Raw genomic sequence first — 25388 nt, forward strand, 5'->3', positions numbered from 1 at the left:
ATGTGAAATTAAATGGACTGAAATGGAAGAGGACACAGCTCATTGCTGCAGCCGTTTTGTCGGATGCCTTTCTAACTAACTTGAAATCCTTGGACTAAACTCCCGCCAAAAACCCTGGAGTAACGAACTTAAACCTAATGTCTCACTGTGTTGTACCTGATCTTTGAGCACTGTCTGTTCCCTTGTTTTTGTGTGGTGTTTTTTTAAACAATATATAGGTATATCTCCATGGGTGAGTGCATATATCCGTATCTGTGTGTTTACGCACACCGTCTATACGTGATGAGCATGCATTATTATTATTACACACTCAATTTGTATTCATTTTCTCCTTTATTTTATTTCATTTTATTTTTCTCTGTCTTCCTTGTTTAAAATACTTTTGGAAAAGCAATAAATAAATCTTTGGAAAAAAAAAGTTCTGTTCCATGAAGGTCTTTGACGATTTCTTCTATTGGCTGCACCCTTTCGGGGTCATCAGGGTGTATCCATCTACCTCCATCTCACCCTATTCCTATCATCTTCCACTGTCGCACCAACCATCTGCACATCCTCCTTTACTACACCCATCGGTTTCTCTCTAAGATCCTTCCTCATGTCATCCTCGACCCTCTAACTTTTTCTCCAAAGTGCTCCACCTGAGCTGTCCCTCTGATAAACTAATTTTTGACTTTGTCCATTGTGGTCACTCCCAATAAAATTGTTAGCATCTTCAACTCTGCCTCCTGTCTTTTTACCAGTACCACTATCTCCAAACCATACATGATAGCAGGTCTCACTACCACCTTGTAAACCTTCCCTTTCACTCTTGCTGGTCTCTGTCTTTCCCAAATGACCACTGACAATCGTCTCCACCCACTACACCCTCCCTGCACTCTCTTCTTCACCTCTCTTGTGCATTGTCCTTTGGGTGGTTGAACACAGGTATTTAAAATCGTCTACCTTTGCCATCTCTATTTCTTGCAATTTTACCTTTCCATCTGTCTCACTCTCATTCACACACACGTATTGTTTCTACTGACTTTCATTTCTTTTTTTCTCCAGACCATACCTCCACCTCTCCAGGCTCTCTTCCAGCTGCTCCCTACTCTCACTACAGATTACAATGCCATCTGTAGACATCATAGTCCATGGAGACTCCTGCCTGATCTCATCTGACAACCTGTCCATCACCACTGCAAACAAGAAGGGGCTCAGGGGCTATAACTGATGCAATCATGAAGGTTTGTGACTTAGAAACTAAAATAAAATCAGGAACACAGCCTAAGCATATTTTCATCTTGCATCCCATGAGAGGATTTGGACCTACTGTAAAGTAGTTTTTGGGGTATTTCGGCTGGATCAAAGTAGTGGATCAACCAACTTGCAACCTTTTCTTGCAGCCATTTTCCAGATTGCTTCATAAAGAGACACAAACCTGCCACCTCATGGTAGTCGCTGTGGGAGACTCACAAAGCACACACACAAACTACTGACCCAGCTTTGTGTACATATGCCTCTCCACTGCTGAAAGCCATCACTTTCCACTCTCAATGACAATCTTGACACTTTCTCAATAAGACTCATGCAATTTTATCTCAGAGACCAAAAAAACAAAACAAAAACAGAAGCAATTTCCATGCTACTGAGGAGCTAATTAAACACAACGTGCCTGGGAAAGAATAGGACTGGGGAAAAGATGTGTGTCTCTGTATACGGTTGAATCATGCAGAGTGCTCAGTGGGAGAGAGACAGACAGGTCAACTCTGACAGCTCTAACTCAGCTAAGAGAGGGAGAGCAAGTGTGAGGAAAGAAATAAAGAGTTTAAGTGTGTATGTGTGTGGGGACACTGGAAGGGAGAGAAAAGAAACAGGCAGAGGAAAAACATGAAGAGAAAGCAAGAGGTAAAAATCACATTAACTTCCTTAACAGTCATTGTAAGCTGTGTTCAGGGTTGCAATTGATGTTCTGGCCCTGTGTTTATCTCAGAGTGAATGGTCAAACAGAAACAATCCTAAGTAATCATGGTTCTTCATTTACACTTTCTGTTACTGATAATTTCCAGAGGACACCAACTAGATCCTCAAGTATATAGATGTTTATACTTCAGTTGCTACTGTGTTAAGGCAATTAATATAGCAGAATCCAATGTGCTGGAACATTTGGGCCTAAAAGCAACTAAAAAATTAAATGCATTAAAAGAGATTCATGCCACTGCCAATTTAAAAATTGAAAACAACATATTTAAAGCAACATTTTAGAAGGAAATGCTGCTTTATTTTCCACCCTGAGGGAAATTTTATGTTTTGCTTTCCAGGATTTCCTCACACTATACCAGATCCAATTCCAAAACTTTTATTCCTCACATCCGGCTCATCTTTTCTTGCACAAACTGTGTCAATTATAGCCAAAGTTTGAATCAAAAACCAAATCATTGATGTATATATGAGTGTAGTATAACACACTATTTTCAGCTTTATTTGTGTAACAGGGTAAAATAACAAAACTACATCAAATATTTAATAATATGCTTATTTTTTCTGCATTTATTACTCACAAAATACGGTCCGACCTTCAGTCAAATCAAAACCACAGACAAACACAGATTTCAGATGTTTGAATAAATTGATGAAATAGGAAGCAAAGAGGTGCTCCTCCATATAAATAGGCATACATATGATTACCTTGCAAAGTCTACTCTTTTCAATAACAAATGGTTGGTGTGGGCAATTTTTACAGGACCTCAGAAGAACTATACAGATGTACAAAGCTGAAAGAGGATGCAAAAGCACTACTAAAAATCTGAGTGTTCCTGAGTCTACAATAAGACAAACAAGCCTCATCTGTTTTTCATTATTAGATCAGAGGAAGAACAACACTGCAGAGAAAAAATACAGCTGTGAAGCATGATGGAGGGAGCATTGTGGATTGGCCTGGGCACTTTGCAATCACTGAGGGAACAATATGCTAAAAATTGTACCAAAACGTTTACAGGAGCAGGGCAGGGCAGCAATCGATCATGTACTGGTTAGGAGGGGTTAGGTGAAGCAACAAGTAAAAGACCACAGAGCATAAAAAGGAAATCCATACCTTAATGGGAAAAGAAAATTAATCATTAATGGCCACGTGGGCATCATAGCCTGTTGTGGCATAACCTAAAATGGGCTGTGCAATCTATACAACCCAGAAATATTTCAAACCAATTGTTGTGGAAAACTCAAAAGCACCTAGAGGAAATTAGTTGCTTTCACTAATGAACAAATACATTTAATTTTACTAAACACACATTTTTTCTAAAGTACCAAGGGTACTTTCCAGCTTACATGGAGATTATTCAATACACTTAATTGAGGAGGATATTAAGTATAACTGGTTGTGGGTTTTTAGTCTAGGCAGATTGCACTGGAATGTACTAAATTATAGGGCAGACCACACTGCATGATTATTCAGTATAGATATCTTAATAATTCTAAATCCTTCCAAAATGTTTTTCTAGCAACCATATATATAATGACCATGCATCTAATTAAATGAGCTATTCACATTCATAGCATTGCACAGTGTGTTGTTAAACACAAGATGATCAGTTAATAATCAATTTACAGTTCCAATAGCATAAAGCATCATACATTTGAGGTGCAGGGTAAATACATTTGTAATCTAATTCCCACAGTTTCTGTGCTACATAAAGGAAATCTTACACAGATGAATGAACGGATACATGAATACATGCATGAATGGTAAGATTTGTTGACTTAAAGTTTCCATGAGTTTAATGAGTTGAGTAACAGTTAAGTATTACATGCAGTTTTTCCCTCTACAGCAACCAAAGGAGGAAAAACAGAATATATTAGCAAACTTGCCTGATTTATGTGCACTTAATGTGCTTATGATAGTCTATACTGCATTTTGCTGGCAGTTTCAGCACATCTGGAGAGAGGTGGAGTGGAGGAGAAAGGTAAAATGAAGACAACACCAGGGGAGTTAACAATGACTGGTTAGGCATTTTTGTGAAACAAACCTCTGGCCCACCACACTGAATCCATCTTTTCTTTTTAGGCAAACGCAAATCGAGCATTTAGAAAATGTATGATGTAAATGTATTCATGATATGATCTGCTGGTGAAGGGCAATATATTTAGGAGGGGTCTATCACGTCTGTCAGTGAGCCTGAAACTTATTATGTGGTCTGAAGTCTCTTGAAGATGCAAAAAAAAAAAAAAAAAGAAAGTTTTTTGTGGACCTTGAATTAAGTTTATTGCCTAGAAAACATGAAATGCTCTAAAACTGAAACAAATTCTGTGGCATGTACCATTTTGCTTCCTGTGCAGTCAGCCAGCTGTTATAACATTGGAACCAACTTGGCTGGAGTAATACATAGTCTATCTATTTAAATAGGTGTTAAACTAACTGTTGTACATACAATAGTTTCTTCCAAGTGAACATTATTAAATTGCAAAACCAAAACACAATCTTGTATTTGCCAACCCACAAAGTATACTGAAAAGGGAATTTCGTTTTAGCTGTGGTGAGGCTCGGTATGAGAACACACTCTCATACTGAAAGCTACAGCTAAATAATTAAAGGGCAATCCCACCCTGAAATGGATTTCACAAATGCTACTTGTTTGTTCTCTGACAGCTCAGCCTATGTGTGAACACTGGCAACTACATTCCAGAGAAACTAATTAGCCAGTGGTCTGACAGACTGAGAGGAGTTAAGTATGAGTTTCACTGGTCTGAATCTCAGTACAGTTAGACAGTTGCAGGGTGCACAGTGAAATGTGGTAAGTTAAGAAAGCAATCTCACTACCCGAAACGAGATTAATGTGTTATTAGTGTGTTGCAATACAATTCATTAAAAGCAGTGATTCTTTAATTGACAAAATTGAATTATTATTCAAAATTGCACCATGATTGCATCTAGTTAACGTCTTTTTCAAAGCTACTACTGGGAAGGTCACACACATTACTTTCTAATTGTTTCATCTAGCAATGTGGCTCATAGAGCTGTTTATAAAGACCTGACTCGTGAGATTCAACCACACACATCATACTTTGTAGCTGTTGCTCACATGGTCAGATAAAACAATATGTATATTATGATTACCTGTTTTTACACAAGTACATATTGTTGGTACGTGTGTGCACTGTTGGCATGTGGATGTGTACTGTATGTTTATTTACCTGTTTTGACAGCAGTAAAGCAGTGTGTGTCTGTTGTCTTGTATGAGCAGAAGAAGCAGTAGTAATGCTTTGGCTCTTGTTATCGTAGACGGACTCTCTAGACAACGCAGCACTTTCAAAACCAAATCCTAAAAGCAAGGAAATTCAAATTATTCCTCAAACAGATTACATCCTCTGGCAACATAGCTAGTATTGTGTGTTTGTGTAGGATTAAGGGAAAATGTGGTCCTGGACACATCTACTATTCTATGAATTGCAACCAGGTTTCCAAAAAAGATCAGATGCTCTGTAAGATGTAAAGAAACAAAAAAAAGCTGAACACAACAATTATTGTCTGTTTTTTTTACTTCAATTAATGCTCATTCTGAAGCTACACACACACAGACAAATTAACAGCAGACAAAGTACTGTGTTACTACAGAAGATGTCAAAAGGACCACATTCTGCCACACACAAACAGACTCACTGTAAAACCAATACTTCAAGTTGACTGGTGTTTTTGGTGGTGTGCAACTGCTAATTATTCTGCTGCTGCCAAAACCCCCTCAAACCAAAACAAAACTAAGCTTTGTAATTAAGACAAAATCATATATAGTCAAAAAAGTTTACAGATTTTAATATTGCTAAGAACAAATATTTAATTGAAAATGTTAATTTGGTAACATAATAAGTACTCTGGTAAATTTAAAGTTTAAAGAGAAAAAAGGACTTTGCTGTCCTAATATCACCTTATCACAAGAAACAGAAATCAACAGAAAAGAGAAAAATATCCAAACTAATAACATGTTCATTTCTTAATTTTTTTTTTCCGAAAATGTACGTATAACAAGCTAAAAATTAATCAGCCCAGACTAGACACACATACACAAACTCGCATGCCTACAGCTACAACAACTATTCACTCAGCAGCAGTAACTGGTTGGAAAACATTTTGACTGACCACCCTTCATTACCATTATCATAATCACCAGCACCACTGAATGTGTGTGTGTCTCAGCAATGAGAAAGCATGTGTATACATGTGTGTTTATGGAGTTACACACTAAGTTAATTAATTTCAAAAGCCCAGTAGTGTGTGCCTTGCTGATAAGTCCCACCCCACTACCCATAATGCTTTGCTGAAGTAGAAGGCTACAGCATGTTCATTCAGCCAATTAGCCTAGATACTGACACACTCAACAAATTAACGCTTCTGCTTGAGTGTACACACACACACAGTCACTCACTCACATGCATGTACACATACACACACACACACACTAACAGAGTTCTGTGTAAACAAACTCTTGGTCTGTCTGTCCTTGTGCCAAGGGAAAGTGTGGGGGGGAGGGGATTGGAGGGTGAATGCATATCATTGTATAATTAGAGCAGAGTTGAAGTACTAAGTTTGTATTCTGGTGTTAAATTGGAAATACTCAATGCAAATAAATTCAGTTCAGAGTCAATTACCAATGCTAGACTTCAAGTTAAAACCTTCAAATCAATTTCAGCTCCTCTGCCTTACCAAGATTAGCACATCACATACACACTTGATGGACTGTCTTATGAAAAATTAAATAAGCAATTCCTGACAAATTAGTTCATGAACAGTTCAGCATCAGTTCATGAACTGTGTGGAAGAGAGAAAGAGAGTGGTAAAAACAGTGTGAAGACGTTAGGAATCTGAGAAGGCCAGTTTCGTTTGTTCTTGGTGTTGTTGTGTAGTTATCCAGGAGTGTTTGTATCCCTCAGCCACTGTGTAAAACTCCCTAATTAGAGACATTCCTCACATGAACTAAAAATCAACCCTTTCCTTGTAGTGATGTTACCACCAAATCATCTGTCAAATAATGCTCTAGCAATTTTACCACAATGGTTGTTTGTGTCTAGGTTTCTGAGACACACTTTTTTTGTTGCTATACATTAAAATATACACTCACCCAATACTTTATTAGGTACACCTCGCTAATAATAGGTTAGACACATTCTTACATTCAGAAATGCTTTCATTGTTTGTGGCATTGATTTATATAGAGTTTATATAGTGAGCCAAGAAAATACGCTCTACACCATTACACCAAAAAACATGCTTTCACATTGTTTACACCAAATTCCTACTTTACTCTACTCAAAACACTGGATCTACAAATTGTGGAAAATTATTCTGAAAATGTTCCACAAGTTGTACAATTCCAAATATTGTGATTAGCTCATCAGCTTCAGTACATAATATCATCAAAGGCTTCTGAGAATTGGAAAAAATCTCTATGTCTAAGAGACAAGGCTGAAAATCAATATTGGATGGTGCTCTTCATGCCCAATACAGTTCTCTCTCACGGAAATAACTGCATGGTCTCAGGAACACTTCCAGAACCACAGTTCACTGTGTCATCAACAAGTGCAGGTTAAAGCTCTGTCATGCAAAGAAGCATGATCCACCACCTTCTGTGAGCCAAAGCTCATTTAAAATGGACTGAGGCAAACTGTTCTGTGGTGTGGTGTGTTCTCAGATTAAACAGTTAATAAGTCTTCTTTGTTTTATTCTCAATAAAATATAACTTCATGAGATTTGCAAATCATTCACCCAGGGAAAACATGAAAATTCCACACAGAAAGGCCCCAGCCAGATGGTGGAGATGAACCCAGGACCTTCTTGCTGTGAGGCAACAGTGCTGATCATATTTTTATAGGTTTACATGCCTAACTGTACAGACGTGTTGCCAAGTGACTATCAAATTAAATATTTGTGTTAAGAAGCTGTTAACCGGTGTACCTAATGCTGTGGTTTGTACGTGTAGCTGGACGCGTTACACAAGTGATACACATACCCTGTTCTGTGTGACACGGTGTGTTTGAGTGCATGAGGTGAGCAAGGCAGCGGCCACAGCAGTGAGCAGGTGCTGCTGGACCCGGGCTCCAGCACCCCCTATGCCCTCCAAGATGGCTGCTGGACCACAGGTGTCAATTACTGATAGGAAGATTGCTGGGACCACCCGGGTTAGCCTAGAAATAGACTGGAAAAACAGAAAAACACACACACACACACACAGAGATAATGTACGCTCCTCTGTAACATAGCACTGAAATTCCTTGCCATTAGTGAAGGAACAAGTGTCCAGTGATACATATTATGGAATAACAAATGACTGTGCCATTAAGAAAAACATTAATATAGTTCAAAGCCTGACAGTGGGAGATGTGGGATATCAAATGTTTCACATGGCCTGAATTAATACACAGTCCATCATAATAAAGTGGGTAGAGAAAGTTGGTATAGTTTCAGAAAGTATGTGGTTTGTGACGCATCATAATAAAGTAGTTGATATTCATTACTTGTGGTTCACTAGGAGAATCGCATCAGAATTAATTATTTTTTAGCAGACTATAACAGCAATACAAGAAATTCAAACAGTCAAGCACATTTGGCTGCTTTAACTTTGCGTAATATATACAGCTGATGCAAATAAGTTTGTGAAATCAGCTTGAATTATTCAAAGTCAACTTGTATTAATCACATTTTTTTTACTATATCTTTATAGCTCTTACAAAGTTAGCTGTACATCTATGATATATCTTTATATGTGTGAGCTTACAGAAATAGCAGTGACTCTGACAGCCTCCACAGTGGAGTGAGTGAACAGGTACCACAGGGCGGAGCCTATCTCTGTGGTGACCAGGTGATGGGAGGGACCAGACAGCACTGTTGATATGTTCTCTATTGCTTTTGCTGTCATATGATGAACTGTAGTGTCATCCTGAAAGACAAACATAAATGTATTTCTAAATCATGTATATCAACTCTGACATAGAGATCAGCTAACTGCACTGGGACTACACGAGGTAATGTATAATTTAAGTATGTAGCATATAGTAAAATGATCAAATTAAGGTGGCACTGACTACACTACCAACTACACTTATAATAACAGGCTAGTGACAAAAACCTCAACAGTTGTCCTTCAGCAAAGACAAAGAATACCAAGCAGAAACACTTAGAAACATAAACAGAGACAATACAGACAGAAAAAGTTGTTGTTTTACCACTGCCTGTGCTAGAAGCAATTTGTGTGCCAGCACAATCAACTGGTGAAGGTCACACATGTGTAAAGCTAAGCTTTCATACTGGTGTGCATCTTAATAGCAGAGTATATAATAATGATAAGGGTTCAGCATTTTCTGGTTGATTGTTAAATTCAACACCTAAAACCCGATTACTGAAAAATGTGGCCATGATGTACAAAAAAAGTAATAAAATCACAAACTGACAATTAGATTAGCTCTCAGTGACATCTCAGTACAAAACGGAGACCGAAGCTGTGCGTATGTATGAGTGAACTTGTGTATTAACATGTTTGTGTGCATATTCGATGTGTATACTGTATGTGCCCACACACCTTTGCTTCAGTAGAGAATAGTTGTCAGTGTTCAGACAATGGGCTAATGAAATGTCTGTGGCTGAGGAAATTAGTTTTCCAGGAATGTCATTGTGGAGAAAGCCAGGAAGTAGAACAGAAGTGATTGCCTCTGTCAAGTTATTATTGTGTTTCACTGTGTTACATCATTTACACGCAATCTCCCTAGATGTGGGATACGATAGAGCCTATTCATACAAAAACAGCTAATAATATTTTGTGGTAAAGGCTCATACGAACAGCTGAAACATTTATTTCACTCTGGAAATGTATTATGTTAATTCTGAAAAACACATCAGTTTATACTTAAAAGCTGTTGTACAGTTCACAACGTCAACACTTTTGTTTATAAAGTAAGTATAAAGAATGCGATACTTAAGACAAAGTCGAAACAATAACAGTGATACTTGATACAAAAAATATTTTTTCCCTCAAAAACAACTGAACTCATATCATGTCATTTTGAAATGATGTTCACATTAGACCTAAGTTGAAGTTTTTACATAATGTGCTCTGACTGTGTCAAAGAATATCCTTTGGTCCCAAAATACAATAACAACATTTTGTATTAATCCTCTCTTGAAAAAAAAGGATAAATCATTTGGCTTATGTTCATCACAAAATGGCAAAATGTAATTTTAGGTGTTAAAAAGTTTGTTCTCTTGTGGACACATTTACCTGTGACATTGAAGAAAGCATCTGTGATCAGGCTGCAAGCCTTGGTTATTTCATGTCATACATCACATACGACATACAACAAGTATATGGAAACAAAATCAAGACTAATATCTTAAATAGATGACCTATTAATCCAATATAGAACATCACATTGCACTATTCACCACCAAGAGACTATGTTGAACAACGGCATAATGAATCCTCTGGCACCCCTCCGGGAACTGACAGAATGGTCTGTTCCAGCATTCCCCAGGCCGTGCGGGCCAGCTCACTAATGAGCCCACGGGGGAGCACCCACTGTCTGTGTGTTTAATAGACTGTAGCCCTGCCAAGAACTACACAGAGAAGAGGAGGGGTGTTAAAGACAAAGAGTGAGAGAGATAGAGTGAGAGAGATATCCTTATATGTGGTGAGAAACAAGTTGCTAATGCAAGAAATTCCATCATTATGATGCAGAGAGAAATACAGCAGACAGAGAAAAGAGTAAGTCATTCGCACTATAATGTCTCCCAGTATAAGTACTCTCATTATATTATCCTTATAGCTCTAGTTAGACTTTACATTCCCAGAGAGGTAAGCTCAAATAAATTAGTAAGTAACATTTTTACAATTGTTCTTCCAATAATCTGGGTATATGACCAATAAAAATATTTTTGCTCATTTTGTTCTATAAAGAGGCCTGTAATATGATGGAAACTGTTCAGTTCAGAAAAGAGCTTGAGGGGTTAACAAGCATTAACAAGACTGAACTAAAGAAACATACTTTTACTTGTCATGTCTTTGAACATATGAAGTCATAAGATGGTCAGGCTGGAATATGAACCGCTCTGTAAACAATTTCTCCAGAAGCTATTTAGAGTTGGGTGTTTCAATTAGGTAAATGAGATCAGAAGACTATATCACCAACTCCTAGAACAAAAAATAAATAAATAAATAAATTGTTTTAAATAAGAAAAAGTCACAAAAGTAACCAGTGTTTGTCAAATCACTGCTTTCCATTTTTTTCCAAACACCTCTAGGCTGATACTCTGAGACAAAAATGTATAACATCATGTATGGAGAAGAAGAAAAAAGGAGACGCACACCATCACCAAAATATCATCCCAACTGTGAACCAGGGTGGATGGAGCATTGTGAGAACAAAATGATGCAACTAGACATTAACCTAAAGTCAGTACCCTGATTTTAACCGACTGACATCCTCTGCACATGAAGGTTGTTCAGCTAAGACAGGCCGTAATGGGAATGGCCCCAAGAGTCTCCTCATTGTTGTGGAAATATCTACAGGAAGTGTCTGATTGAGGTTGTTGCTCCTAAAGGAGGTTCTACCACCGACTAAAGTTAATTTTCCCCTTTCAGGCCTGTACTGTTAGTAATAGCTCAATGTGTTCAGTGCATATTGGTGGGGCGTTAATTTACTGTGCACTCTTCAAGGTAATCCACCCTCCGTAATGCTACTCTGTTGCTAAATGGATCAGGGCTACTACTGCCACTTGTGAGACAATAAAAGATATACTAGGGATTTGTTTTTCAAATGTAGAGTAAGAACTATATACCAGAGCTATACCTATGGCCGAGCCTAATGTATTTTAAAATCTGGAACTATATCACCACTTATCACCATCCCATCACCACTTAGTTTCATGAGGCAGAAGAAGATCTAGAGGAGGCGTCACCCTCCATTTAAAATCACTTTTGCATCACGCCTCCTAAAACAAAAACAAAATAATGGGGAAAAAATCCCTTAAGGCATTTTGCGATGCCAAATATTGTAACACTTATAAATGATCAGCACAGTAAGGTGAGAGAGAGGTAAAGCTAATCCGTATTTGTAAACGTAACCTCAGATATATTCTGTCAGTAACAAACTATGACTTGCATCCCCATTGGACACACAGCAGCCATTAAAGATAGATTTACCCCCATCTTGACATCTTGCCCAACAACAGTTTGGCATGTGGAGGGGCTGGGGATCAACTATTAACCATGCTCTAACACATGAGACCACAGATGCAATTATAGGTAGACTACTAAAGGCATATGTTACAATTTAGTGTGTGCCATAGTATTTCACTCAAAAAGAAAAATGTCAACTTCTTGGTTCTGAGTTAAGGAACTGATGAAATAATTAGGTTGGGAAAATGTGGTATACTAAGCCTCATTCTATCAATAATTCTATGAGCTATTAAAATTCAGAATCAAGTTGCAACTGCCAGAGTCATTTTACTGGTAATTGGAATGACAGCACTGCAATTTCACTTCATGACCTCAGCTGACAAGACAAGACAATGCTCTTTGCTTGTTCTAGTTTACAGACACCAGGGATGTGTTTGGTATATTTTGGTATCCTCTTCTGCTGTGTTGGACTAAATCAGAGATACAGGGCTTTGAATTCCAAAACATGTACTAATATTAATTATATTTCTAGCATTATCAGCTATTGTTTAAGTTATTGTTAGTTATTGTTAAATTAAAAAGTGTAGCTTACTGGTTGAACAGGTGAACCACATGCCAGAGGGCATATGGCTCACCTGCTGAGGCCCAGGTTCAAGTCTGCCCCAGGCTATTTCCTGTGTGTCATTCCCCCTACTTTCTCTCCACCTTTCTTGTCTACTGTACTGTCCTGTCCCCCCAAAAGTAAAAATGCACAAAAATGAATAAAACATTTCACAAATTCCAAATCATTGACAGATTAAAATACGATTGATTCTGACCTTAGAAGAGGTTACAGAGTTTATAGGGAAAATAGAGTCATGATCTCGGGTAAAACCTACAAAGCTAGACCAAAGGTTTTCCTTTGGTCTATAGCACAATAGCAGTATAATAACTGTAAAAATATAAGAAACAAAATGTTACGATGATTAATTCAGCTTTCCAGGAGTGCATTGGCCAGATTTAACACAAGCAACAGGAAAGCAAAGCATACAAATTTAAGTTTGTAAGGTTTAAACTCAGAATTACCAAAAATAGAAACAATCGGTTTCATCAGAAATCAATATGACTAACTGGCTTTATGGCAAGTAGTTTAAACTTTAAAAAAAATCTTCCTTTTTCCACAGAAAGATTTATGTGCTTTGAACCCCTGGCAAAATAAAAAGAACAAAAAATTCAAATGAAAGACTTCAAAGGCTGGGCTGATACTGAACAATAAAACCCTGTCTTTAAATGTTGATCAGTGGATTAGATTTATATCCAAACATGTTTGCACCTGTCTGCTGAGTCTGAAGTACAAAGACAAGCAGATCAGAAAAACTAAATCACTTTCTTGAGTTGAAATCTTGTGCATGTTTAAGCACACTTTTTCACGTTTCATGTGGTTTCTCTTTCCATTTAAAATCCTTTAGAAGCCAGTGCACCTGGTTTTGAATAAGCCCCCATGGCAGCAACGCAGACATTGTCTACTGACCTCGCACACTACACATCTAACACCCCAAAGAGAAACACAGGCTTGTAGACAAACAGGTAAACATCGAGGAACAAAGGCTTATAAGCTGACTTGGACAAAATAGCTGACAGGAGAAAAAATTTATGCACAAGTAATAGAGATGTGGGAAAGGACCAATTAGGTGGGAAAACCAATATGTCACAAAAAAAAGAAAAACATACCGGTACATATTAAATATAGCTGCAAGCACTGAGGAGGGGACAAAAGGTTCAATAGGCCACTGTCACTGAGGCAACTTGATCCGGTCAATAGCCTGGATGGAAGCATGTTATGGGGAAGCTTGTTGCAGCGCCTCCAAATGGTCAAATCATACAATTTTCTTCACCTTTATGTCAACAAAAGGAAATTTGAAGATACTACTTCTCATCTCACAGCTTTGTGCCAAATTTGATTGGCTGGGTATCTCTGCCAATTTTGCCAAAACTTGAAAATAAATAAATAAATATGACCATGCAAATAATTTAATTTAATTAAAGTTTTGGGGGTTTTTTGTAAAGAAAATTAAGTATTGCATGAACTGAAGTAGTGCTCTGAACTCCACTTGATCAAATGAAGCCAACGGTACATCATTGCTAAAATTCAAACATATGTTTTAGCTAACAATTATGTAAAGAACTATTAGCGAAACCATTCAGACCCACTGTGGTGTGGTGAGTTTCAATCGTGAGTTTCATGAGATTTCAGTCAAACAGGAAGCAAAAATGTTCCTTTCCTTTAAAAAAAACAACCCCCCCCCCCCCCCCCCAAAAAAAAAAACCAAAAAAAACAAAAACAAACAACCCATGAAGATGCACATTTCCTTGGCAGTTTTACAATTCAGTGAGACACCATCTCAACTTGGCACATGAGCTTCATCCCAGCGTTACGGAAAAACACTATACGACTAAACTAACACCAATATAAAAACTCCTTTTCTATACCTTTATTCAACATAGAAATCTCTTGGTCCAGACTGGGATAAGCAAAAGAACCTCTATGCTAATGATTTCTCCCAAAGCTACTTGAAGTCAGATCCTCCAGTTAAAGGGATGCGAATGAAAGAGTGGGTTGTAGAAATGCTCCTACCTATAAAAAAAAAGTCATAAAAAAAAAAAGTCATACAGTGTGTCTTGTGAAAGTCTAGTCTTCTCAAGAGCCATACCTGACAGGGCCTTAGAAGAAGCATAATAAGGATTCAGAAAGCTGGAAAATGCTACATAACCAAGCAAGCATGTGGTCAATGTTAAAATCAACAACAGAATTACTGAAAAAGATGATTATTCATTTTTTGCAAAGTAAGACAAGTCAGACTGACCAATCCAAGTTGAGACTGAGTAAGTGTTGGTACTTGTTGAGTTTCTCAAGTACCAACACTGTGCCAGGCTGTTATGGTGAAGGGAGACCAAGTGTAAAATCAAAGCTGTCCATTTATCAGTTGAGCTATGTTCAGTAGTTAGCGCTGAGTGTTGACCAAAGAAATGAGATGAAGAATTTCAGACATGTCCTGTCAGCAGGAGGCACTGGAGCAGACCAGGACATACTGGAGAACATCTCTTGGATGACCTGGGAACCTCAAAGTGTTCCCAGGTGGAGAGACAAAGATCTGGGTTTCTCTGCTTAAACTACGCCTCGTAAGACTCGAAACTAGCAGCAGAAGCAGAAAATGGATGGATGCATGGATAAATGGAGGGATTGATTTTCCAGACTGAGATCTGAGTAATTATTCATTGTATTCATCCAAAGACAGAGATGTACATCTCTGTATGTTGTTAGCAAAGTCAGATTGTGTTTGTTTCTAATTGTGCTTAAGGCAGAACTAACGAAAAAATACATTACTTTTTTTTCATTGCAAGCTTTTAATTTCAGGTAGATACATCTGGATCCTTTTACTCAGGCAGGAACCTTCCATCTAATTGTCCACAACCACAGAAAAAGCTAGCAAGGAGTGCCCTAAATCACTGTGCCAAATTTCAACCCTTTTTTTTTTTTTACTCCAAAAGAGTTAAAGGCTCGATTGTCTATGAAAAACAATAATATAATAAGTAAAGATAATATAAACTTAGGTTATACTGCGTCATATGTTGGCCTATTTTCCTTCATTTTTTGTTCACTAAACATGGGGATTAATTCTAAAAAAGGATTCTGAAGAATACGATGAGTAAGTATCCATTATTATATAACACATTTACTAACATTAACGCTAGGTGTGTGTGTGTGTTCATGCATATACAATGGTCATCCTATGTTAGACAAAAGGGTAGGGCCCACGACATCCCCCTCTGGTCTCCTCTCCTTTGTGGAAGATAGTGTTAAATCATTAATAAGCCCACCACCGCTGTGTGTGTATGTATGTTTGTATGTAAGGATCCATGTGTGTAAGGGGGAGTTCTGCCTTTGGCCCCGTGGCTTCTATCACTGCAATACTGTTCACACATCACTTTTTTTGCACACACGCGCACACGCACACATATATTCACACATACACTTTTCATCTTAGGCAGTTGAAGCATCATCTTATTCAGACTCATAAATAATTTCCTGTAGCTCAGTCTGGCCTGGAAACCTGCCTTTCACTCCATGCCATCCACTCCCCCTGTCCAACTACAACTTTCTCTCTTTCTCCCTGCCATCTCCACCCCCTTCCCCACTACACTGATCCTTCTTTCTTCATTTCTGTCAGTCCCCATTTCCTCCACCATATCGCTCTACTGACAAACCAACAAATTGGCTCTGTGCCTTAGCTACTAAAAATATTTCATCTAAAAACTAATTAGCTATACTGATCAATATTTTTATATAAAAACTGGACCAAATCTAGCCTTATATGTGACAGAATTGTCAACTAGTCTCATATTGTCTTCACTTTGCTTTCCTTAGGGTAAGGGATTCATTAAACCTTAAAGAAATCAATAGAGACCATCTGACTAGATCTAAATTCACATTTTTTGACATTTAAGACAACACTGATGCCATGGGAGCAGCTCATTCTTTTATATGGGGTGCGTGTACTCTCTATTTTTGGCTATTTCATCATGGGTTAACAGGTCACCCCTGTCAAGCAAAATTCAACTTTACTCAGTAGCCTGTTGTAGCCCTCTCTCCATCAACCTTCTCACAGCTAAGCCATTAAACACTTCAATTTTTTAGCTTATTTTGTTCACATGGCATGCTTAAGCTCTTCCCATAGACTGCAAAGGTCATTCAGAAATCTCTAGTTTGCTTATATTTAAACAGTTCATGTTGGATTTGTGTTGTTTTTGCCAGGCCTTTACGTGACTAACTGGAGGACATTGCAGTGAAAACTTCTGATATTTAGTGGAACTGTTTTCTATATCCATTCAATATTTCATATGCCACTAACTGTCCCAAAAAGGAGGATGCTTTAAATCTCATGGTCAAATTTTGCATTATTTTTTCTCTAAACCTACTTTTAGAAGTTGTAGACAAAAAGCTAAGATTTAACTTCATCTGTGCACAACCTGAAGTTAAAGCAACATCTTAACCAGATCTGGCTTTGTATACTCCATCTTGACATTTGTGATGGGGTACTTGGTAAAGTTTCCTCCTAATGACTTTTTTGGTGCATCATCTCTGCATGGTGGAAAAATACTGCTAAAGCTTATTGCAACCACAATGAACCGCAATTTTTTTCATTTTCACAGTTTTCCTTAAGAGGACCTTATTAAAGATTTTGGAAATTATAATGTGGAGGTGTTTTAATATAGCCTTAACTTGATTTATAAACATCAGTTAACTTAAAGCTCCTCAGTCAATTTCTTAGAAAGCCCATGGCAGTTCTCAACCTATTCAACACGTTTTAGTGCTTCACTGAAATTGTTAATCAAGTTTTACTGTTTAACAAGTAAAAGAAAATAAAGCAACAAAACAAGTATTTTGCCCATAGGTGCCCAAACAAGGATTTGTATCTCAAACATCCAACCATATAATGTGACCACTATCTCTCCAATAATTGTAAAACCCATGAGACAAAGTTCGCCCAAATAGACAGCTCTGTAACGTGATGACAAATATTATTCTACTGGAAAAACAGCTCGTCAGGGAAAGGGAGACTGGGAGGAGAGAGAAAATGGAGTGTGAGAGGGAGAGATGGAAAAAGAGTGAGGCAGGTTGGGTCTTAGGATGAGTGTCTGGTCCCTAAGGCTGTGTGTGAGTAGTGTGTGTTTCCATCAGCATACTCTCTCAGCTCAATAATGATAAATAAGTCAACCTTCTCTCTCCTCCCCTACACCCCTCTCCTCGCTCCTGTCACACACACACACACACACACACACACACACACACACACACACACACACACACACACACACACACACACACACACACACACACACCTCTTCTCTGTTCATCTACCCCCCTACACTCCCAGTGGTAATGAAGCAACAGTAGGTACTAGCTGACAACTGTGCAGACCGGTTTCATCTATATTCATTCTGCTATAGTGGGCCACCACAGCAAGACCCTTTCTGCACCTGAGAGACAAAACAACATCCATCCATTGCCTTCTTTCCTTTTACCTGTTCACTGTATATCACTGTCTACCAAATGTGTCCCTAATCCGTGGGAAAAGGTCACCGTGTAAAAATACTAGAAAGACAAACACTGTATATTTCTTTATGTGATGTAGGAGCACTTTCTTAATAGATATGCTTCAAAAAGCACAAGCCCATTTCTAATCTTTATTTTAGTGTTAAATCAACTACAGTCTTATAAGTTCACTTTAAAAAAAAAAAAAACACACAGTAATGTAAAAGGCAAAGTAAGAAAAAGGGATGAAATAAGACAGAAAAAGAAAAAAGTGAAAGAAAAAATTGCAAAAAGGAAAGAAGTATCTACATTTCTATTTGTGTTTCTGCTCCATCTACTGTATATGTGTGTCTGGAGGGTCCTAATTGCTGCTGAGGTCAGACTGCTGAGCAGTAAAGGGTTGTGTTTGATGCAGGTAAGAGTGCGAATGCGCACGTGTGTGTGTGTGTGTGTGTGTGACTGCTCTGCATGCCCTTGACTTGCAGCTGGCAAACAACGCTTTAGGCCCCCACAGCTGCCTCATCATTACAGTTCACAGGGATCCCCTGCCACACACTCTTGCGCACACACACACACACACAGTTAGAGAGACTTAGTCACAGCTACACAGGCACAGACAAACAGACACACGCAGACATACACAGAGACACTCACCCCTTCCCGCAGGCTCCTCATTAAGCCAGTGTAGGCGGCAGCGGGAACGAACCACAGTCCCTCTGGGGAGCCTCTCTTCTTCTCCTGATAGAGAGGCATAGAAAAGAGAGGGAGAAAGGGTGAGAGAAGAGAGATGGAGGGGATACAGTAAAGGGAGGAGGGGGGCAGTGGAGGAGTAGAGTGGGAGTCAGAGAAAGGCAGAGTGTAGGAGATGCGGAGTGCAGCAGAGAGGAGTTGAGGAAAGGGTAAGAAAAGGGTGCAAAAGGAGCCAGGGCATCTTTATTACTTAACTGCATTTGCAATACTCAAATTAAGACTTTTTCCATCAAAATATTTTAAAAATATAGGAACAAGGTACATGTGAGTATTATAAATAGTGTTTTTTCATTGACTATTTAAGAAACAATCGGTTATCTATTAGTATTAGTAGTAAATGATATTTCAAAAAATAGTTGAAATAATGTGTAACAACTTCCTATGGACTAGGCTGATGGTTTTGGTTGCTCTGTCAAACCATAAACTCACACATAATTCTGAATAATCCTGAAATTATCATGTATTTTATATTAATCTGGGAAATCTAGTATGGTATTTTTTCCTGTGAATCAACTTAAATGTTCAGTCATCAAAAATGTTGCCACTGCATTTTCAGTTATTCACATGATCATATGTTTACCATTTACTTCTTATCCTGGCAAAATGGGCTTTACATTTATATTGTCTTACTAACTGTCTTAAAATCCACAAAATTGAGATCAATTCAACATTAATTCAACTTTTTTGTCAAACAATTCTCTGTTCCATTGCAATTGTATAGGCTCTAGGCTACATCTAACCTTGAGGATAAAGTCAGCACTGGAGGCTATAGCTAATCGTTGTCATTGACTGGGGCTGCAGGAGAGTAAAGAAGATCATTTTACCAGGGGACACTTACAGAGCCATTCCACATTACTCAAACTGTTTCTCCTGCCATTATAGAGACAAAGTGGGTCCACATGGCTGGTAGAGCTCAGATCCCATGAAGGATTTTCATCTGAACTGTTTGTAATTAAGACATTTGCTTTCACTAATGCTGCTAAATTAACTTAACTAAGATGTTAAAGACAGTCGTGTACTGTTAGCTGACAGCATGAGACAACAAAACACACAATTTTACTTACTATTTAAAATCAGTCTGATAATATGTTAATTCATCCTTGTAAAGCCCAATAAAGATACAGGTTTTTATGTTTTTTTTCAAGGGTATATCTAGCCTCAAGAACACAGGAAGCAATGTAGCTGACACTAAGCAGAAAACCTATCAGATCATCAGACCACCAACCTTGAGACTCTAAAAACAGTCCAAATAAAAAAACGACTGTGTTTTTGGAGATCTAATTCTTAAACTGGCATGGAATGAAAAAACGTCAAGGTTAAAACACGTTTTCATGGAGGGGTCCTTTTAAAGAAGTTGACTCAGAGAAATGTTGTGGATATATGCACTCAACATCATGAAACCAAAAAGAAGTTAATTTGAAACACTTGAATTAGTTTGTGACTTTTCAAGACAATTAATATACCCACCAAAAATTTTATGTAATTACGCTGCATTCAAGAAAAACTGAGTTTTGAAAAGATAAACGTGACCATTTAAGTCTTGATGGTACATCAAGGACAGCCAGAACCATTGAAAAATACAATTTCATATCACCAGGCCAAGATTAGATTAACTTTTGTAGTATATATAATAACTAAACTGAATGTATGTGCCTCCCACACTCTAATAAGGGCTTTGGGTGATTGCATAGCAAATTTCTGCAGAGATCTAAGGCAATATACATTATACAGTGGGGCAAAAAAGTATTTAGTCAGCCACCGATTGTGCAAGTTCCCCCACTTAAAATGATGACAGAGGTCAGTAATTTGCACCAGAGGTACACTTCAACTGTGAGAGACAGAATGTGAAAAAAAAATCCATGAATTCACATGGTAGGATTTGTAAAGAATTTATTCGTAAATCAGGGTGGAAAATAAGTATTTGGTCACCTCAAACAAGGAAAATCCCTGGCTCTCACAGACCTGTAACGTCTTCTGTAAGAAGCTTTTCTGTCCCCCACTCGTTACCTGTATGAATGGCACCTGTTTGACCTCATCATCTGTATAAAAGACACCTGTCCACAGCCTCAACCAGTCAGACTCCAAACTCCGCCATGGCCAAGACCAAAGAGCTTTCGAAGGACACCAGGAAAAGAATTGTAGACCTGCACCAGACTGGGAAGAGTGAATCTACAATAGGCAAGCAGCTTGGTGTGAAAAAATCAACTGTGGGAGCAATCATCAGAAAATGGAAGACATACAAGACCACTGATAATCTCCCTCGATCTGGGGCTCCACGCAAGATCTCATCCCGTGGGGTCAAATGATCATGAGAACGGTGAGCAAAGATCCCAGAACCACACAGGGGGACCTGGTGAATGACCTGCAGAGAGCTGGGACCAAAGTAACAAAGGTCACCATCAGTAACACACTACAACGGCAGGGAATCAAATCCCGCAGTGCCAGACGTGTTCCGCTGCTGAAGTGCAGCCAGTGCATGTCCAGGCCCGTCTGAAGTTTGCCAGAGAGCACATGGATGATACAGCAGAGGATTGGGAGAATGTCATGTGGTCAGATGAAACCAAAGTAGAACTTTTTGGTATAAACTCAACTCGTCGTGTTTGGAGGAAGAAGAATACTGAGTTGCATCCCAAGAACACCATACCTACTGTGAAGCATGGGGGTGGAAACATCATGCTATGGGGCTGTTTTTCTGCCAAGGGGACAGGACGACTGATCCGTGTTAAGGACAGAATGAATGGGGCCAAGTATCGTGAGATTTTGAGCCAAAACCTCCTTCCATCAGTGAGAACTTTGAAGATGAAACGAGGCTGGGTCATCCAACATGACAATGATCCAAAACACACCGCCCGGGCAACAAAGGAGTGGCTCCGTAAGAAGCATTTGAAAGTCCTGGAGTGGCCTAGCCAGTCTCCAGACCTCAACCCCATAGAAAATCTGTGGCGGGAGTTGAAAGTCCGTGTTGCTCGGTGACAGCCCCAAAACATCACTGCTCTTGAGAAGATCTGCATGGAGGAATGGGCCAAAATACCAGCTACTGTGTGTGCAAACCTGGTAAAGACCTATAGTAAACGTTTGACCTCTGTTATTGCCAACAAAGGTTATGTTACAAAGTATTGAGTTGTATTTTTGTTATTGACCAAATACTTATTTTCCACCCTGATTTACGAATAAATTCTTTACAAATCCTACCATGTGAATTCATGGATTTTTTTTTCACATTCTGTCTCTCACAGTTGAAGTGTACCTCTGGTGCAAATTACTGACCTCTGTCATCATTTTAAGTGGGGGAACTTGCACAATCGGTGGCTGACTAAATACTTTTTTGCCCCACTGTATAATGTTCCTCTGACAACTCTGAAGTTTGCAATATATATACATATATATATATATATATGCGATATATATATATTAGGGGTGCAACGAACGTGTTGTGGCGTTAACGTCATATCAGATTAACGCTGACAGCACTAGTGGGAACACAACGAATATGACTGCACATTTACGCCGATATCATCCTAGTGCAAAGACAAGTGGAAGCAGACAAAAACAACAAGCACGCATACAAACTTTACCCGAGTCATTTAGACAGCCATTAGCACATGATTCTCCTTATGGGGACCTGATATGTTTAATATGCTGCTGAGAGTATAGCCCAGAAGAAGCGTATAGTATAGCTTTTATTTTGGAAAGAGACATTTCTCTGTAATAAACTCTCTTTTCCAAAAATGAGTGATTCCTCAATCAGATACAGGGCTCGCAAAATCCCTAGCCCGACGTCCCCGGGCTAGCGATTTTTCCAGTCGGGCTACCAAAATCTATCTCTGCCCTGCCCGTTGGTCTATCATAGGAAGGAAAAATATATGTCAATGTTTTTGCATTCTTTCAGAAATGTAGCTGGGTAATTATGTCATTGGCATCGGTGAGCCACTATCAATATGTGACATATTGAAATCGCGTTTGAATTTGCGCTTGTTTTTTGCTTTCACTTTGCAATCGCGCGAACGGTGTGTAGAGAGCGACAGTACTGATTGGTGAGTGATGATAATTTGCGCACCAATTCCTCTGACATCATCTTATCAATCGTTAGCTTACTATGCAAACATGACAAGTGAAATCTCCCGCAGCAAGCTTAAACATGTGAGAGGTTGATCGCGCAGAGAATCGCTGAGCGTTATGTGAGTGCGTGTGTAAAAGCAGCAGGATATATATTTTAGTTCTGCTGAGCCAAATAAGACAGGTCAGGGTGAAGAAGTGACAGCCAAAGAAAAGCTTACCACAAAACGGAAAAGTTATGACAAATCAGACTATAAGGCAAAAAGAAAGTGCAGCTTTATGGTTTCATGGACAAAAGAATTTCTGTGGCTGCAATACGACAAGCTAAATAACCAGGGCTGCACATAAGTGGTCCGCAGGTGCGCATTCGCTGTCAAAATAAAAAACGCGCACAAGATAAGAAGTTGCAACACGTGTTTGCATACATAAGATTTTCTGGAGGAGGACAGACATTTGTTTAGAACTCTTAAAGATGTCGAAGAAGCTCCTTTAAGCAATTACTTTGGTGTTCCTCCACCTCCAAAGAAGTGTCAGGAGTCCGAACCACAAAAGAAGCGCGTATTCTCGGAAAAGTGGTTGCAGGAGGTGAGATGGCTTCAAACAAATAATGAACGCACAGAGATGTGGTGCAGAATGTGCCGTGAAAATTTAATAAATGACAAATTAAAAAGGCATAAACATTTTTTTTGTATTGAAAAAATATCGAACCGTGACACCAAAGTACCACGGCCCTGGCGGACTGACCCCCGGCTGCCAAGACTGGCAATAGGGACATGGAATGTCACCTCTCTGGTGGGGAAGGAGCCTGAGTTAGTGCGTGAGGTTGAGAGGTACCGGCTAGATATAGTCGGGCTCACCTCTACGCACGGCTTGGGCTCTGGAACCAGTCTCCTGGAGAGGGGCTGGACTCTGTCTCAGTCTGGAGTTGCCCCTGGTGAGAGGCGGCGGGCTGGGGTGGGTATTCTAATATCCCCTCGGCTTGCTGCCGGTACGTTGGGGTTTTTCCCGGTGGACGAGAGGGTTTGTTCCCTGCGCCTTAGGGTCGGGGAACGGGTCCTGACTGTCATCTGCGCTTATGCGCCGAGTGGCAGTTCGGAGTACCCAGCCTTCTTAGAGTCCCTGGGGGGGGTGCTGGAAGGTGCTCCACCTGGAGACTCTGTTGTCCTGCTGGGAGACTTCAATGCTCACGTGGGTAACGACAGCGAGACCTGGAGGGGCGTGATTGGGAGGAACGGCCTCTCTGATCTGAACCCGAGCGGTGCTTTGTTATTGGACTTCTGTGCTAATCACAGTTTGGCCATAACGAACACCTTGTTCGAACATAAGAGTGTCCATAAGTGCACGTGGCACCAGGACGCTCTAGGCCGTAGGTCGATGATCGATTTTGTAATCGTATCACCAGACCTGCGACCATATGTTCTGGACACTCGGGTAAAGAGAGGGGCTGAGCTGTCAACTGATCACCACCTGGTGGTGAGTTGGATCAGGTGGCGAGGGAGGACGCTGGACAGACCTGGTGCACCTAAACGTGTAGTGAGGGTGTGCTGGGAACGACTAGCAGAGGCCCCAGTCCGCGAGATCTTCAACGCACACCTCCGGCAGAGCTTCAACAGCATTCCGAGGGAGGCGGGGGACATCGAGTCCGAATGGACCATGTTCAGCGCCTCCATTGCCGAAGCTGCTGCATTGAGCTGCGGCCGCAAGGTGGTTGGTGCCTGCCGTGGTGGTAATCCCCGAACCAAATGGTGGACACCAGAGGTGAAGGGAGCCACCAGGCTGAAGAAGGAGTCCTATCGGGCTTGGTTAGCCTGTGGGACTCCGGAGGCAGCCGACAGGTATCGACAGGCCAAGCGGAATGCGGCTCGGGCAGTGGCTGAAGCAAAAACTCGGGTGTGGGAGGAGAAGGCTCTGGACGTTGTAGGGCTGTCCTGGCTGACACGCCTCTGCAATGTTGCGTGGAGATCAGGGGCAGTACCCGTGGATTGGCAGACCGGGGTGGTGGTCCCCATCTTTAAGAAGGGGGACCGGAGGGTGTGTTCCAACTACAGGGGGATCACACTCCTCAGCCTCCCCGGGAAAGTCTATGTCAGGGTGCTGGAAAGGAGAGTTCGTCCGCTAGTCGAACCTCTGATGCAGGAGGAACAATGCGTTTTCGTCCTGGTCGCGGAACACTGGACCAGCTCTTCATCCTCTCGAGGATACTTGAGGGTGCATGGGAGTTTGCCCAACCAGTCTACATGTGTTTTGTGGACTTGGAGAAGGCATTCGACCGTGTCCCTCGGGGTGTCCTGTGGGAGGTGTTGCGGGAGTATGGGGTGTCTGGCCCATTGCTACGGGCCATTCGATCCCTATACAACCGTTGCAAGAGCTTGGTTCGC

The 25388-nt window shown here is 39.9% G+C and overlaps 1 protein-coding gene across 5 annotated transcripts in view; it reads right to left on the bottom strand.

Annotated features, from left to right (window-relative positions):
• ulk4 (unc-51 like kinase 4) overlaps positions 1 to 25388 on the bottom strand; it is an 84905-nt gene that overhangs the window by 43317 nt on the left and 16200 nt on the right. For all 5 annotated transcript variants that reach the window (XR_437056.3, XR_437057.3, XM_006794903.2 and 2 more), the window contains exons 18-21: positions 18859 to 18942; positions 8739 to 8900; positions 7974 to 8159; positions 5167 to 5294 (exon numbers count right to left, since the gene is read on the bottom strand). Coding sequence is in view for 3 of the 5 variants with exons in the window: in XM_006794903.2 (XP_006794966.2) it covers positions 5167 to 5294; positions 7974 to 8159; positions 8739 to 8900; positions 18859 to 18942 (560 nt within the window). In the remaining 2 variants the exon portion in view is untranslated. The remainder of the gene's footprint in view (positions 1 to 5166; positions 5295 to 7973; positions 8160 to 8738; positions 8901 to 18858; positions 18943 to 25388) is intronic.

This window comes from Neolamprologus brichardi, chromosome 11 (genome assembly GCF_056152115.1).
Source record: "Neolamprologus brichardi isolate AB-2024 chromosome 11, ASM5615211v1, whole genome shotgun sequence".
In the NCBI taxonomy this organism is placed as follows: domain Eukaryota; kingdom Metazoa; phylum Chordata; class Actinopteri; order Cichliformes; family Cichlidae; genus Neolamprologus; species Neolamprologus brichardi.